Source organism: Frieseomelitta varia, unplaced genomic scaffold (assembly GCF_011392965.1).
Source record: "Frieseomelitta varia isolate USP_RPSP 00005682 unplaced genomic scaffold, Fvar_1.2 scaffold_1, whole genome shotgun sequence".
Taxonomy (NCBI): domain Eukaryota; kingdom Metazoa; phylum Arthropoda; class Insecta; order Hymenoptera; family Apidae; genus Frieseomelitta; species Frieseomelitta varia.
In genome coordinates this window covers 97,142-112,884 of record NW_025108638.1, presented here as the reverse complement: position 1 = coordinate 112,884, position 15,743 = coordinate 97,142, and the positions used below count along the sequence as shown (strand labels likewise).

The 15,743-nt window shown below is 37.0% G+C and overlaps 1 protein-coding gene across 6 annotated transcripts in view; it reads left to right on the top strand.

Annotated features, from left to right (window-relative positions):
- The window catches only part of LOC122538981 (neurobeachin-like), a 111,929-nt gene that overhangs the window by 75,563 nt on the left and 20,623 nt on the right, over positions 1–15,743 (top strand). For all 6 annotated transcript variants that reach the window (XM_043654436.1, XM_043651139.1, XM_043650311.1 and 3 more), the window contains 2 exons: positions 5,231–5,348; positions 12,527–12,629. In XM_043654436.1, the coding sequence (XP_043510371.1) occupies positions 5,231–5,348; positions 12,527–12,629 (221 nt within the window). The remainder of the gene's footprint in view (positions 1–5,230; positions 5,349–12,526; positions 12,630–15,743) is intronic.

Below are 15,743 nucleotides of genomic sequence, written 5' to 3'. Positions count from 1 at the left end.
GTACGAATAAACTTACTTGATTGTTTAAATATCATTAACATTGCAAATGAAAATTTTTTTCTGATATGTGTTAAAAGTTTGAAACGTAATTTATAACTTTTGTGACACAGGGCCCCCTCATGGTTCAATTTTAAAATAACATTGGCCGATTTCTTCTCACTTATAGTTAGTGTCTAGACTTATCCTACTGAAATTACAACGCGAACAAGAAACTTTCAGATCTGTTAAAAATTTCAAACGTAATTTATAATTTAAATACAATTTAAATACAGTGGCATTTTTATACAGTAATTTAAATACAATTTAAATACAATTTATAATTTAAATACAATTTAAATAGAGTGACATTTTTATACAGTAATTATAATTTAAATACAGTAAGAATTGTTGATGCAAATTTTAGAATATTAACATTGGCCGACTCTCTCTCTCTCTCTCTCTCGAATTATCTTCGAATTTATTCTCGTCAGGTTTTTAGTATATCTCACTTTATCAGGTTATTTACGAAATTTTCGTCGGTGCAGTCGAAAATCGATTGATCTTCAGGAATAAGTTTGAATCAGATCAATGGAAATGCAAGAAGAAAATTAAGCGCACGCACAATGATCGAATAAAAGTCCCGCAGATTGAATTATCTACACATCGATGGGTTGCTCTCTGCGATGGTAGCAATAACGGAAGCACTAGTCTCCAAAACGAGTGACAGACCGATCGTATTTGTCGTTCGAAGTGGATCGTTTTGTACTTTGTTCTCATACATCGAGTACAGGCTCGTCAACAAGAAATGTTCTCCGTGTATCGAGCACCATTTGCTCGGCTCGTTCTATCCAATTACTTTCATCGAGGCTGACGACAAGACGAGAGAATCCGCATTCCGACTTGGACACTTCTGGAAGAATTCTGTTCACGATTGTGCCGTCTTTGACAAGAAATCGTCGACCGGCATTGGAAAATGAGCACATTTTCTTGGAAACCGATTAAATCTACTGTTCTTTTTTTATCAATTAATGACAGTTTTTCATCCTTTTGTTCCAAACGACGGGCGAGGGACTTTTCGTTTTATAGCGAAGAATTCCTCGGACAGAAAATTTAAACGAGTTAAACAGTTTATTTTGTCTTGTTGCCAGTAATCTCACGTTTATTAGGGACAGCGGGGCTAGCTAGATCACCAGGAGCCTTTTGTGCGTTGAGTGCCGCGATGCGTTATCTCGTGCGAGATACGGTAATAAAGGTATGAGAACACGCACGTGGCACGCATAACTCATTGCCACTGTGGATCACCTTGATGGTTCTCGAGCGTTTTCGACGCGTCAGCCAATGTGTTCAGAAAACACGGGAGGGTCCCTTTTTTTTGGAAATTTGATGGCTGGAGTTGTTCTTGTCACGATACCATAACTACTCTAGTTCGATAGTCTAGTTTACTCGTAAAAAAAACAGACGGTAATACAACACAGTTGTTTAATTATTTTATCAGTTGGTAATTGTAAATTCGATTCTCAACAAATAAAATTTTCTGCAAAACTGCAAAAGAATCAGGAATACGAAACATTGGAGCTGCATCCACGCCGATGGAACTCGTGCATACTTAATCCTTTGTGTTACAGTATCGAGTGTACATTCATAAGTAAATATTTGAAAGAAAAAGCAAATCGTAGTTCTATGTACGAGTACGAATTTAAATTTTCAATTTTGAATTTCCAAAGTAAAGATTAATACTAGAACACAAAACAGTCAAAACGACCGATTTATAATTTTCACTTGAAATTTCGATGCAGGACAATGTATCATATCATTTTAGATATTTAAATGATTTTTCGTAAAATTACAAATTATATAATATTATAAATTTATATAAATTATAAATCTTTTTTATTCTTGAACGGAAATATTATAATAACATAATATAATAAATTTGAATAAATTATATAATATCACATAAACTATAAATCTTTTTTACCCTCGGATGGAAATTTTACACTTCAATAGCCGATAGTAAGTGCAAATTATACGAGCTGCTTTCAATATTTTACATCCGATTACGTGATTTTTATTTTTATTTTATTTACTGAAGAATTGTAAGGAAAACAACGCAAGGCGAGGGATTAATGATCGTGCCACTTCAGACCATATACCCCAAATCGAATAGACCACCATCCTCTCCGCCTCTATCGGTGTTGTGTTCAAGGTATCGTGATTTCGAGCGGTCCGCGCGCCACGAGGAACGATCAAGAGGATGTTCGAGAACCTCATAGTGCCGAAGAGAGCCAGGGGGTCTATTATTGTCCGGTGGTTAATCTGTTTGTTGTATACCGGACTGCTAAGTGGTCCCCGGGTTCTACGGTGCCCTATGGTGTACATAGTGGCGAGAGCAGCGAGGGGGCCGCTGTGAACGCGACACATGTTGTTACATCACGACGCCCATTGTCGGGGCATACTGCTGCGCCGCCACGATTTCGCTTCGTCGAGAGATGAATGCCGCACAGGGAACACTAATCGCGCACCACTTGACACTCTGCCAGAGATGCAGCTCTTTTTAACCACCGTCCTTTTTCCTTTTTTTTTTCTTCTGCTTCTCTCTCTCTCTCTCTCTCTCTCCCCTCTTTTCGTGGACGCTTCATCGAACGTGTAAACATATTAGTTTACTACACGCTCGAGACTGGTGGCAGCCCGTGACACGCCGAAACGGCCTGGGGTGTCTCTGTTATTTCAACGACTCACTTTTTGGTCGCGGAGGCGCGTGTTCTCGGCGAGGTGAATGACGATGGCGAGGAGTGGTTTCGCTTTCTTGCGACCGGCGAGTTTGTGTGTTTCCATACGACAACGTGGGGAATATATCTGATTGATTTTGCGAAACTAATTTTAATAGTGTCCACGAGTAATTTCGAACGCTTCGCGAAGAGAACGTGAATATATAGATTGCCAGAATGATTTGTTGTTTCAATGCTATATCGGAAGATGATGTAAACGGGGGTGGGCACGCGTACGTGTTGTATCTGTATCTAGATGGCAACCATCCAAATAATGAATTCCGTATCACGACACACCCTTATCAGTTACCGGGCAGCGTTTGCAAAGAGCTTGCGCATTCGTCCTTAGGGGTTGGCCCTGTGCAGCCACCCCCTGACTTTACTTTTGGAATCTCGCGCATGGAATTCGCTGCTGCGAAATCCATTCCGCTGCGAAATATTTTTATTCATCCGTGAATGTGTGTGTGTGTGTGTGTGTGTATGTGTGTGCGTGCGTTAATAATCGTCATTGCGCGTGATAAGATGATTACGAATCTTTTTGTCACATTTTGCAAACTCTCGTGGTGTCAATAGCTCCATAGATTGTAATTTCGTTTCGCAACGAAAATTACAAAGTCCCTCGATGACTTATTACTGCAAACAGCACGCGTTCTATTTAATCCAAGTCGATGCGACGTTTATGGTCCCTGGAGATTTCAAGCAGCTTACGCGCTAGTAATTAGATTTCGATGTGCGTGCGTTGCACCCTAATATTTGACCTCGCGCGTAGGGAGCACTCTGCCTCTGCTCCTCGTGGAAATCTATCTGTTTTCGTGCTCTCCGACTCTGCCGCTTTTGCATTCAGATTCATCGCGGGGAAACTTTGGGATTTTTTTCGAAATTAAGCGAATCCAGAAGAAAAGTCCCGAATTCTCGAGCTTTTCGCGACTCGGAAACTCATATCTTTGTACTTTAATTTCCCCTCCCGAGGTGACTCGAGAGAATGTTTGTCACACGCCTCATCCATTTCAGTTTTTACGTACTCTTGCGCGTCCCAGGCTAGTAAAAAACACATCAAAATCTTCGCCTGTCGAATAACTTACATTCGAGAAACCCTCGGCCGAATGATCTTCTACTAAGTACCAAAGCCACCCAGTCGTTAATTTCAATAACGCTTGGCAATACTTGTCGTTCGAGCTCGAGCCTTCGAGGAACGAGAAATTCGACGAGCCTCGAGACGTCAAACAGATACGAATCTTGTCAACGCGAGTGGGGACACGGGTTGACCGCGGTCGCATTATATCGAGGATAATTTCATTTGGCGCGCGCGAGGACATCGCGGCGGCGGCGGCGTCGCTCGTTAAGCGGGAAAAATTGAAAGGCCTGTTAGCCGAGTCCTGGTAAATTGGTTCCTCTCTTAGCCGTCCTCCTGGAGACCCGCCGTCAGCCTCGTCCTTTTTCTACCCTCCCTCCCCCCTTTTTCACCCACGAGTTGTTCACGACCCGTCCGAGAGCGCAAGTCCCGCGAAGTCCTGGGATCGATTCTCGGCTCAGCAGGAGGCTCCTCCTACTATGACGGCCATCTTGCGACCGGCACCGGTCTCACTATATCACATCACACTTCACTGAGCCCAGCTTGCATACTTAGGTCAGCCATGCGATCGCCACCCCGACTTTTGTCCCTCTTTCGATACGGGTCCGATCATTCCAACTGGCTGGTGGTTATCGGCCGAGGTCTCGGGGAACTTCCCGGTTTCGTTTGGAAAATTTCGGACACTGAGTGAGTAGTATGGTTTGGACTTGATGATATCGAACGATACGTATATATATTACGATGATTTTGGAGAAGATTTTGACGAAAAGTCGCGGACGAAAGATGTTGATTCTTTTCTGAGAAAAAGAAATTCCAGAAAATTGTAATTTGTTTCGAATCGTAACATTTCCGGATACGCGGTTGAGGTGATTTCACGAAGAATGGTTTCCTGCGGCGAGAATCTTTCTTTTTTTTTTTTTTTTTGCGCAAAATGGGCGTCGAGATACGAACGATACGTTCGACTGATTACAGTTCCGTAATAAACTGCAGTAAGGATGCATTGGAAATTATTTATTACTTCTTTTCTTAATTTCCTGACAAGATACTGAAACTTAATGACGTATTATACATTCAGATATATCCTGATAAATAATCACGAGTTGTGTAAAATTCGAGGAGAAAAATATTTAAGAAAGTTTCGTACGTTTGTTTAGTAAATTTTTATTTAACTTTTGCGATGACAATCGTTTATTTTATCCTGTACCTTCGTATAGAAAATCCATCTCTTACGTTTGCAACAGACAATTTTCTCTCTTCATTAATTCTATGATTTCTAAACGAAAAGCTCTATCGTAATAATTGCCCCACAATGTCGCTAACAACTTTGCTAACAATTTAACCGCGATTGAAAAGTGAGAGAAAAAAAGAAGTGAATCTGTTTTAAGCAACGATCTGGTGTTTTTCATTTCAGGTGCTCAAGTACTGCGACCATCTGCACGGGAAATGGTACTTCTCAGAGGTGCGCGCGATATTCTCGCGCCGATATCTGCTTCAGAACGTCGCCATCGAGATCTTCCTGGCCAGTCGAAGTAAGTCGTGCCCGATTCTGTCTCGTGTGTTCGTTTCTAAAGGAGGCGGCGGCGGGCCTCTTTCTCGAAAGGGGCAAGCATTCCGTTTCTTGCTCGATCGCCGCGTTATTTCACACGGCGTGATCTAATCCGGCAAAACGGAAACGGAATTCGGAGCTCGCCGCGAGGTGTGCTCGCCACGTTTGCTTTTTACGCAATAAATATCTTGGCCGGCGTTGCGCGCGTATCTGTTTTTTCTTCTCGTCGCCGATTTATCAACCAATTTCAAGCTCTGCTCCGCCGTCCTTGTTTCTCTTTGCAAATAAATATACGTGCAATTACCCGCGTTTTAATTAGCTCAGCTTTCGGTCTCTTTTTCTCTCTCGAGCGATCCTGAATTCTAAAATTCTCTCGTTATCGTGAATGATCTTGAATGAATTTCTTAAGCTATAAGACTGCTCGAGGCTGCGGCGTACTCTTGCAAGTATGATCATCGCAGCTTTAAATCAAACGTGCTCTCGATCGTAACCTTCAGATTTATTTCTGTTTTAAATCTAAAGGCAATTTTTTCAAAATTCGTTTACCAATTATCATACCTGAGGGTTTTGAAAGTTAGAAAATCGGAGATTTTGCAACGCCAAAACAGGCATATTTAACTTATTGTTAGTGTAACCTAACGTAATCTAAACCTAAGACTAGACTTAATTAACTTTTCTAGCGTCAAACAGTGATCTACCGTTGTGGATGAGTCAATACACTATGCATCGTAGAATAATTATTTACTTGTCTTTGAAATATTTTTTTAACAACTCCTTTTTATCAATCTTGCAGTTTTCACTTGACAAACAAAACTTTTATAATCCAATTTTAATTCCAATTTTTGAAAAACTGCATCAATTTGACTCGACTTGGTTTTGTTGTTCGGGACTTTTTCTTGGGCACTGAAGGAGATTTTTATTAAAATTCTACATGATTGAGTAAACACTATTTTTCCCACTCAACGATCAAATCCACATTTTCTCTCATACTCTTAACATTATATTATTTTACAATTATTGTACATAGTACATAGTGACTGCAGGTCATTTGTGTACCTGATCATAAGACTTGCACTGGATTTTAGCATTCCTACAATTAGTATTATATAACTACGTATTAATATTTTCCTAATCGTCGATATTCTTATTTTCTACATTTCACACAGAGTAATATTTCTTCAATTTTCCTCTAAAACATTTTCTTCCATTCCCTCATTAACCTTCTAAGTACTGACGTTCGATATATCGACACCTATGTAATATCTGAGAAAGCTGAATGCCCGATATATCGACGGATAACTCTCTCTTCTTGTTTTGAGTAGCTCGAGTCTTTATTTGATTTGATTAACTATGAAAATATGGGAACAACAATAATTTATACGAAAACATGTAAAAATCAACTTCGCCTGGCGATTTAAATCCGTCCACTAGCGAACGGGGATTTAAATACCCCTTCTTTTCTCCCAAAAAGAAACTTTTCATTTCATACCTTCTCTTTAAAGAATATATACAGTCGCGTCGGTATTTATGTTGACGTTCTTACATGACTTAAAAATCTTTTGTTTTCTATCTACATTAAGTGTGGTTAATGCCTGCAAACAGCTGAAGCATTAGCATTATAAAAAAACAAAGTTACTGTACATTTAAACATTTTTTGTCAAATATAGACCTGACGGAAGTTGACGCAATAAAACTTTTATTTTACGAATGAAATATCATCATCTTTTAATTATTTTTTAATTTCATTGGTAGACTAATGATTTGTTTGTTATTTTCACACATTTTTTTCTTGGCGATAAGTACCTTTTATTTATAGTATGCCGAAAACTAGAGAGCTACAAGTATCCGACAGGTTACACATTTACAAGGGAAGAATGGAAGGAAAAAGTTCGCAACAAATTGCACGTGAGTTTTGAATATCAAAAGAAGGTGTTAGGAAGATATACCAGAAATTAAAAAAGAGGTTAAACCTAAAAATTCGGTGAAATCGGGTAGAAAAAGGAAAACAACTAATCACTAAAGAAGTAAAAAAAAATCCGTTCATTACTGCACAACAAATCAATGAAAATCTTTGTCTACCAATATCGATCACGCAAATCAAATCTCGCATTAATGGAAACAATATTTATGGACGGATATCTAGAAATAGATCATACATTTCAAAAGTGAATGCACCGAAACGTCTAAATTTTTGCTAAAGAACATTACAGTAATGTCGATTTCATTTCGGAAAATCGATAATTTGGAGCGATGAACCAAAATTTGAATTGAATTCAAACAAAAGGAAAAGCTTTCAAACAGACACTAATAACACGGTGGTGGGAATATAATGATAGTGGGGTTTCAATGACACCCAAGTAGGAAATTTAAGTATTATTGATGGAAGACTGACTGCTGCCAAATATATTGAGTTATTAAATGAAAATTTATTCCAATTGATTGAAAAATTTGGAGCTGACAGGGCCTACGTGTTTCAACATGATAAACACACAGCAAAAATAGTTAACAAATTTTTCGAAGAAAATGGTACTTCCGTGCCACCTCTCGGATTTAAATCCTATGGAGCATCTATGGGATGAACTTGAACGATAAATTCCAAAAAATCAAAGATATACAAAATCGAAATTCATTACAACCATGAAAAGCAAGTGAAATTATAGCAGATACACTGGAAAAATTAATAAATAGTATGCCTCATCGCTTACTAGAGGTTATTAAAGCCAGGGATTATCAAACCTCTTATTAATTAATTTAAAATTTATTATATTTTATATTGCATCCCATAGAAATATTTATCGTCAACTTAATTTCCGTTAAGATGAAATACAAAAATTCATTTTTTATTTTTACTTTGTTTTATTTACTGTTTATGTTCATTCATTGTGTATCGTCTCAATGGAATAAATGATTTTGTCCTTAATTCAAATATCATTTTCAAATATCATTTTTCAGCCTAAATTTCTCGAAAAGTGTAAGCGTCAACTTAAATACCGACGCGACTGTATATATAAAAGAAAGAGATATTTCTCTCAGGAAAGAGGAGACGCAGAGGGATGCTTCGTTATCTCGATTTCATAGCGAGGTGTTAAAACATTCTTGGAGGAACATCGGGATACGTGTGGCGTTTCGCTTGAAATATAGTTGTCGTTCCCTCGTACGTCGCGCCGGTTCGTCGGTGGTGCGCGCATTTCGAACAAACGCGCCGTATTACCCGGTATACCTGGGCCCGCAATCCCGCTGATTATTTCTCTTCTGGCCGTAGATAAATTTCGGACGTTCCCCGATTCTAATCTCACGTCCCCCTGGACTTTCGATGAGCCGGCGGAATGTCATCCGCGCGTGTTCCTCGTTCGTTAAAAAAATTAGTAGAAACGGTCGGGCGCACGTTCGGCGGTCTCGTTAACGAACGACTGGATCATATATTTATTGCCTCGCGATAGATCTTCGAACGATTAACAAAACAGCCTCGGAGCCAGTTAAACTCGTGACGTTGATTGTTTTGTGGATATTTGAGAGAAGTAAAATTCTCGGAAATCTTGCCCTTAACCCTTTCAGTTGTAGCGTCGAGTTGACACATTCAGAAATTGTGAATGGTTGTCAATGGGAAGAGAAAGAAAATAATCCTGTGTGATGTGAATTTGAATTGTTGTTTTCTATTCTTCGAACTGAAGATTAATAAGTACAAATTATATATATTATTATTAATAATATATATATATATATATATATATAGATAGATAGATATAGTGCTCAATATTTTACATACGATGTTAATACGGCGTGATAATTAATATTTACTGATGACTGAGAAGAAAATCGCGAGGCAAAGAATTAAACGGAAAGTTTTGTGAGTGAATTAAATAAAATACACACTCTTAATTAATATGTTTAATATATATATAAATTAAATAATCTATATAATAACTTCACTTATGAATCTATTAAATATAAATTCTATTTATATATATATATCTATTTAATTATAAATTAAATAATCTATATAATAACTTCACTTATGAATCTATATAATAACATCACTTATGAATTCACTTTCTCACAGATCAATATTACTTTTCAACTCAGACTCGCAATACTTCTCTGCTCGTTTCTGAACAAAAACGCATCACACAACACACTCGCAATTGTCTCACAACACTCATGCCTTCGCTCGACTCTCATGCATCCTCACACATACATTAATATAAAACCAAATCCACAAGTTTGTAGTTTATAGTTTGTAGTCTTCGAGTGCTTGTTTCTCGTATGCAAATGCAAAAGTTTGACGATGATGGTTGGTCAATTTTCTCGAGTCACGGTAGCTTGAAGATGATGGCATGAAATATGTATGTCGTTCTGTGTATCTCGTTCGAACAAATCGTGAGAGAAAAATATCTGGCTGTTTAGAAATTAATCATTCAATTGACAGATCGTTTTTTCAACACGAATGACCGAAGAACGGAGTACCATTAATCAATCCTCAACGCGTCCGAGTGCATAATTATTTTGCTTCATTCAATATCTTCTCTGATAAGAAACGTAAGACGCGGCATTCATCCGCCGATGCTCAAATACATTAATACTGACTCGCGAGAATAACTTAAGAAGTTAAGGTCCCGAGCGAGGTTTGCTATTCACGCGCAGCGAAGAAACCAGGTCAGGAAAATTCTTTGATTCTCTGCGGCGTCGTGCCCTTTACTATCCTTCGTTGTTGATTAAGACCGACTCGCACGCTCCGGGCCAGCATTCGAAGCTACATAAATTACCGGCAAGTATTTATGGTAACTGTCTCTTTGCACGCTACCCTTTTTGAACTCGCGAGGGAGCTTCAGCGACGCTATTAAAGCCGTGAAATTAAGTCCATCGCGCACCCCCTTTTCATATTTCCACCTAACTACGTTCTAAATACGTTTGCCACGCGTGTCCAACACCACGCGAGCTTACATTCGGATGAATCATTTCCCCTGATTTAGAAATATGTAACTCAACGTCTCGTCTGGTAATTTATAGTATCAAAGCGATGAAACGGCGGTTTTCTTTTCCCGGCAAGAAGCAAGAAACTTCAATTTAATGCCGATTTTTGTTATTCATAGCTGTGAGTTTTTATTCGTGCTTCCTGCGGACGTTGGTTTTCAAAACATAGATCGCTCGAGAATTGTTTGTGATCGAATTTAACGAATTATAATAATTACAACTTTAGTCTACAGCTAGTACTTCTGCCCGGATACTCGGTAGATATAATTTTACCCGATATTAATTTATACTTAACAATGCAACGATTAATTATTTCGTGTACAAGCAGGCCAACATTTTTAACAATTGTAACTATTGCCAGCGAATAAGAGCGAATCAGAGTTAGGAACATATTTGCACAAGACACTGTAGTAAATCGTAATTTATGTTTGATTAGAATGGTGGAGAAAAGAATATCCATGATTGGCGAAACTAAAGAAAGTATTTATCTATAACCGTGAAAAAGTATAAGTATATTTTCAAAGCTAGTTCAAGACGGTCGAGACTAATGTGGATTTATTAGTATTTCTGTACGAAGATAGAAACATGATGAAAATTATTTTGAAACAGTTACTTCATTGTTTCGTTATCTATGAAAATAAATTAAAATTATATTATTATAAATTACATAGTAGATATCCAATGTATAATAATATGAAAGAAAACAATAGGCACGTAGTAGCTAATAGCTTTATTATCCATGCATTTTTTAAAAATTGTTCTATTATTCACTTGTGAAACATAAATTACATTACAATCGTTCGAATAATATAAGTAGAAATAATAAACACATAGTCTCAACTATCTCGTGTGACCGGGTATCTCATAAGTAATAGCTCTACTATCTACTATCCAATTTTTTCGAAAATTGTTTGATTATTTATTGGTCTAAACATAATGTCTGTTACACTATAGAGTAATACGAGCAAAAGCAATAGATACATAATATCTCAACTATACTGTTCACAAAAATTAGGGGATATATCAAAATAGAAACATTTAACTTTTATTTTTATTAAACAAGAACATCAGACACGTAGTAATAGCTTTACTAGCCATGCATTTTTTAAAAATTGTTCTATTATTCACTTGTGAAATATAAATTACATTACAATCGTTCGAATAATATAAGTAGAAATAATAAACACATAGTCTCAACTATCTCGTGTGACCGGGTATCTCATAAGTAATAGCTCTACTATCTACTATCCAATTTTTTCGAAAATTGTTTGATTATTTATTGGTCTAAACATAATGTCTGTTACACTATAGAGTAATACGAGCAAAAGCAATAGATACATAATATCTCAACTATACTGTTCACAAAAATTAGGGGATATTTCAAAATAGAAACATTTAACTTTTATTTTTATTAAACAAGAACATCAGACACGTAGTAATAGCTTTACTAGCCATGCATTTTTTAAAAATTGTTCTATTATTCACTTGTGAAACATAAATTACATTACAATCGTCCGAATAATATGAGTAGAAATAATAAACACATAGTCTCAACCATCTCGTGTGACCTGGTATCTTATAAGTAACAGCTTTACTATCTACTATCTAATTTTTTCGAAAATTGTTTGATTATTTATTGGTCTAAACATAATGTCTGTTACACTATAGAGTAATATGAGCAAAAGCAATAGATTCGTAGTATCTCAACTATACTACTGACAAAAATTAGGGGATATTTCAAAATAGAAAAAAGAAACATTTGACTTTTATTTTTATTAAACAAGAACATCAGAAAGTATTATGTCGTTTGCTTCTCAGATGTTCTTGTTTAATGAGAAAAAAAAATCAAACCGTTTCTTTTCTTTTGTCGCTTCATATTCATTTTAAAATATCCCCTAACTTTTTTTCTGAACAGTATATCTCATAACTAACAGCTCTATCGTGGTGTTTTTCAAAAATTATTTCTCGCCTGAAGCCGAGCTAAACGTCACTCTAGCCTGATTCGTGGAATCGCCAATCAGGCGGCAACAGGCTAGAGACAATACCGTATAAAGTAGAATCCTAATAGAAGAACGGACCGCCAAGGCAATGCGAGTAAGAAACGCGCCCTTGCCCGAACGATTGACACACGGCCCGTCAACTGGATTGCGTTCGCTTATAATCCGCACTTTAACGCCTTTTTGCCCACAGCCTCGATCCTGTTCGCGTTCCCGGACCAGGCGACGGTGAAAAAGGTGATCAAGGCGCTACCGCGAGTCGGCGTGGGCATCAAATACGGGATACCGCAGACTAGGTAAGGAACCCAAGCGAACCCCCTTTTCGCCGACATCTGGATCCTCGAAGGGCCTCGAGAGAAACCACTCGCTCGTGTCTCGCATTCCTCTTCTCCTTTCTTTGTCTCCATCCGTGGGATTCCGCTAGCGATCTCCTCCGGATCTTCAGCCGTTTTTTCTGTTCCTGAACCGAACGTTGAGACGAATCGGAACGATTACAGAGTTCGATCCCATGCTGCACGGGATATTGAGAAATCCTTCGTACGGACGTCCTAATCGACGTGTCGCGCTGGTTCAATGAATTCTATTGTTTCAGAATGCGACTGTGGAAATGGTTTTTATCGTGAAGATTTGTAGTTCTAGCGGATACGATCGATTTAGCGGATGTAGAAATTAAACGTATATATATATATATATGTTTTTAGGTAAAGGAAAATCATTTTTCTTCACTCTTGAGGCTACATTTAGAGAAAATAGAATTTAAAAGATTCATTCTTTATGTCTATAGCTTGTCTAACTAGTGATAGAAGTTACATTTGGGCACGTAGATTCGGTTCAATTAATCAGACGTGAACCAAGGTTTTTTTGGAAAATTTCAACATGAAATATAATAACATTTCAAGATTCAAATTCAGATAATTTAATTCAATTTCATAATTTTATTATATTGTTTATAATTATAATTATTTCATTAACATTATATTTTATTTTAGATTTGATAATAAATAAATTTTTAAATTTATCTTTATTAAAAAATCATACAATTGAAATTATCTGAGCTTTAATACCAATTAATCATTTTATTAATAATTTGTTATCCATCGCTAAAAATTTACGTTTGGCCAAGTAGATTCGGTTCAATTAATCAGACGTGAACCAAGGCTTTTCTTCACTCTTGAGGCTTCGTTTAGAGAAAATAGAATTTAAAAGATTCATCGATTCTTTATGTCCATAGCTTGTCTAAGTGATAGAAGTTACGTTTGAACAAGTAGATTCGGTTCAACTAATCAGACATGAACGAAGACTATTGCAATAAATGAAATTCTGTATTGTAATGGCCATCGTAGACAATTTCTCTTGAAACTGAGAAACGAGAAACGCAGATCGGTTCATCAAAAATCCTCGTCGCGAGCATGTCCTGAGAGAAGGATCCTTTCTCGATACCAATACCTGTGCAGCTTGGACAAGCGGCGAGAACAGAGGTTCGCGTATCCGCGCTTCGATCCATCCATTAAAGTTCTCTTCTCGAGAGACAGAGGCAATGAGAAAGAAGGAGAAGGACACGCCGACCATAAATATACAGAGACCGAGCCGGACGTCTGATCCGAGAGAGATTCCTGGTAATAAAAATAATAAGACGTGTATCCGCGTCGTGACGCTCTGTACCACGCTCGCGTCGCAGAGAAAAAAATATCTGCCTTCGATACGAGGAGGAGCACAATTGTACTCAATGACAATGAATAATTGTCGAAAATTTAAAATGATATAACTTTGTATGAAAAAAAAAGAGATTTAACGATTTTAAAGCGCGAAGGTTCTATTTCAAAATTCGCGAGCTCGTTCTTTTTGAAGATTATTTTACATCAAGCAGCTCTTTCTCTCGAAAGTTGTCAAAATTCAGACCAAACGCGAATTCTTTCATAGATTAATTATAGCCTCGAAGTGGCAACAGTCTTGAAATTTCTTCTTTAGAATGAGCTCTTAAAATTCGCTGTGCCAGTCTCTGTTTTTTTTCAATTATTTTATTGAACTTGGAACAGGGTTGAAATGTGAGGATTTTCTTGAATTTTTGTCGTTTAATCAGTAAAAAAATACTGAAAAAGGATCATAGAGGAGAGTTCAATCATCGAAGCGATGACAGATCTAGTAAATTCTTAAAAAAGAATTTCAATTTTGAAACCCACGAATTGGAATTTTTATAATTTTCGAGGAAAAACTCACTTTTCCACCCGCTATATGATGTAAAGTCAATTTAAAGAAATTTAAAGAAAAAAAAGTAAACGAACTAACGACTGTCAAAATAAAAGTTTTGTGCTTTAAAATAAGATCAGTTTAAATTATCGACAATTATTTAATGTCATTGATATTGTACAATTATATTTTTCACTGTATATGGTCCTCAATCAGGGTTGATGGAGGAATATTTTTTGATGAAATTTTTGAATCAAACTTTGAACCAGAAATGATTTTTTGATACTTTTGTGGCAACATCCACAACCAATGAAAAACAAATGAATTCCATTTGAATCAATTTCAGACTAAAAATCGTTCACCGTTGCACTTTCCTTTAGGATTCAATGAAATTTCTAAAACGAACTAACCATCATTTATTTTATTTCTCTTTCGTTGCCTTTCACAGAAACTCTATATTGCGCGGAAAATCTCCATAGTTTCGCAAGATTTGTTGGTAATAAACGAAACGATAGAATTTATACATCCGGTTGTGGTCGGATGCTTCTCTCTTTTAATGTCACCCACCGTGTATCGTCCATTAAAGTCTCTCGCGTAAATCTTAAATTCAGTGAATCCTCGCGTTCGTAAAACGCGTTTGCTGAATTTTATTTTACATCGTTTTATTTTATATATATCGTCAGTAGATAATTGCCTCGTGAAAGTCTGTCGTCGTGCAATTATCTTTAGTAATTTTTAATTCGCTCGTATGGTTTTTCACATTTTATGCTTTCCCTATTATGGTTTACGACGATCTAAAGTTTCGGTAATGCTGATTTAAGCTTCCAAATAAATTAAGAGGTATTTTTGTAATTTTTTTTAGATACTTTAAGCAATAAAAGAATAAAGTGAAAATTTAAATTACACGATAGTTAAAAGTAGCAACCAGTTCAGAAACATTTGCTAATTGTCAAATCAATCTCGTGTGACAACCGGCGCGTAAATGTTCGTGGATGACTTTTCACAGACGCGAACAGCGGACTTTTTAGTCGGCAGCAACTTCGATGAAACGATGATTAGATAAACTTGGTTGGACATATATTAATTTGTCTGTCGTAACGTATTCACATCACGAACCGGCTTTGAAATTACGAGTAAGTTGCAACCACTTGCATGATTAGAAGATGATTCTGTGCCTCGTCTCTCACAGTTCGAGATTATCACGGCCTAGTTGCCCTAATGTG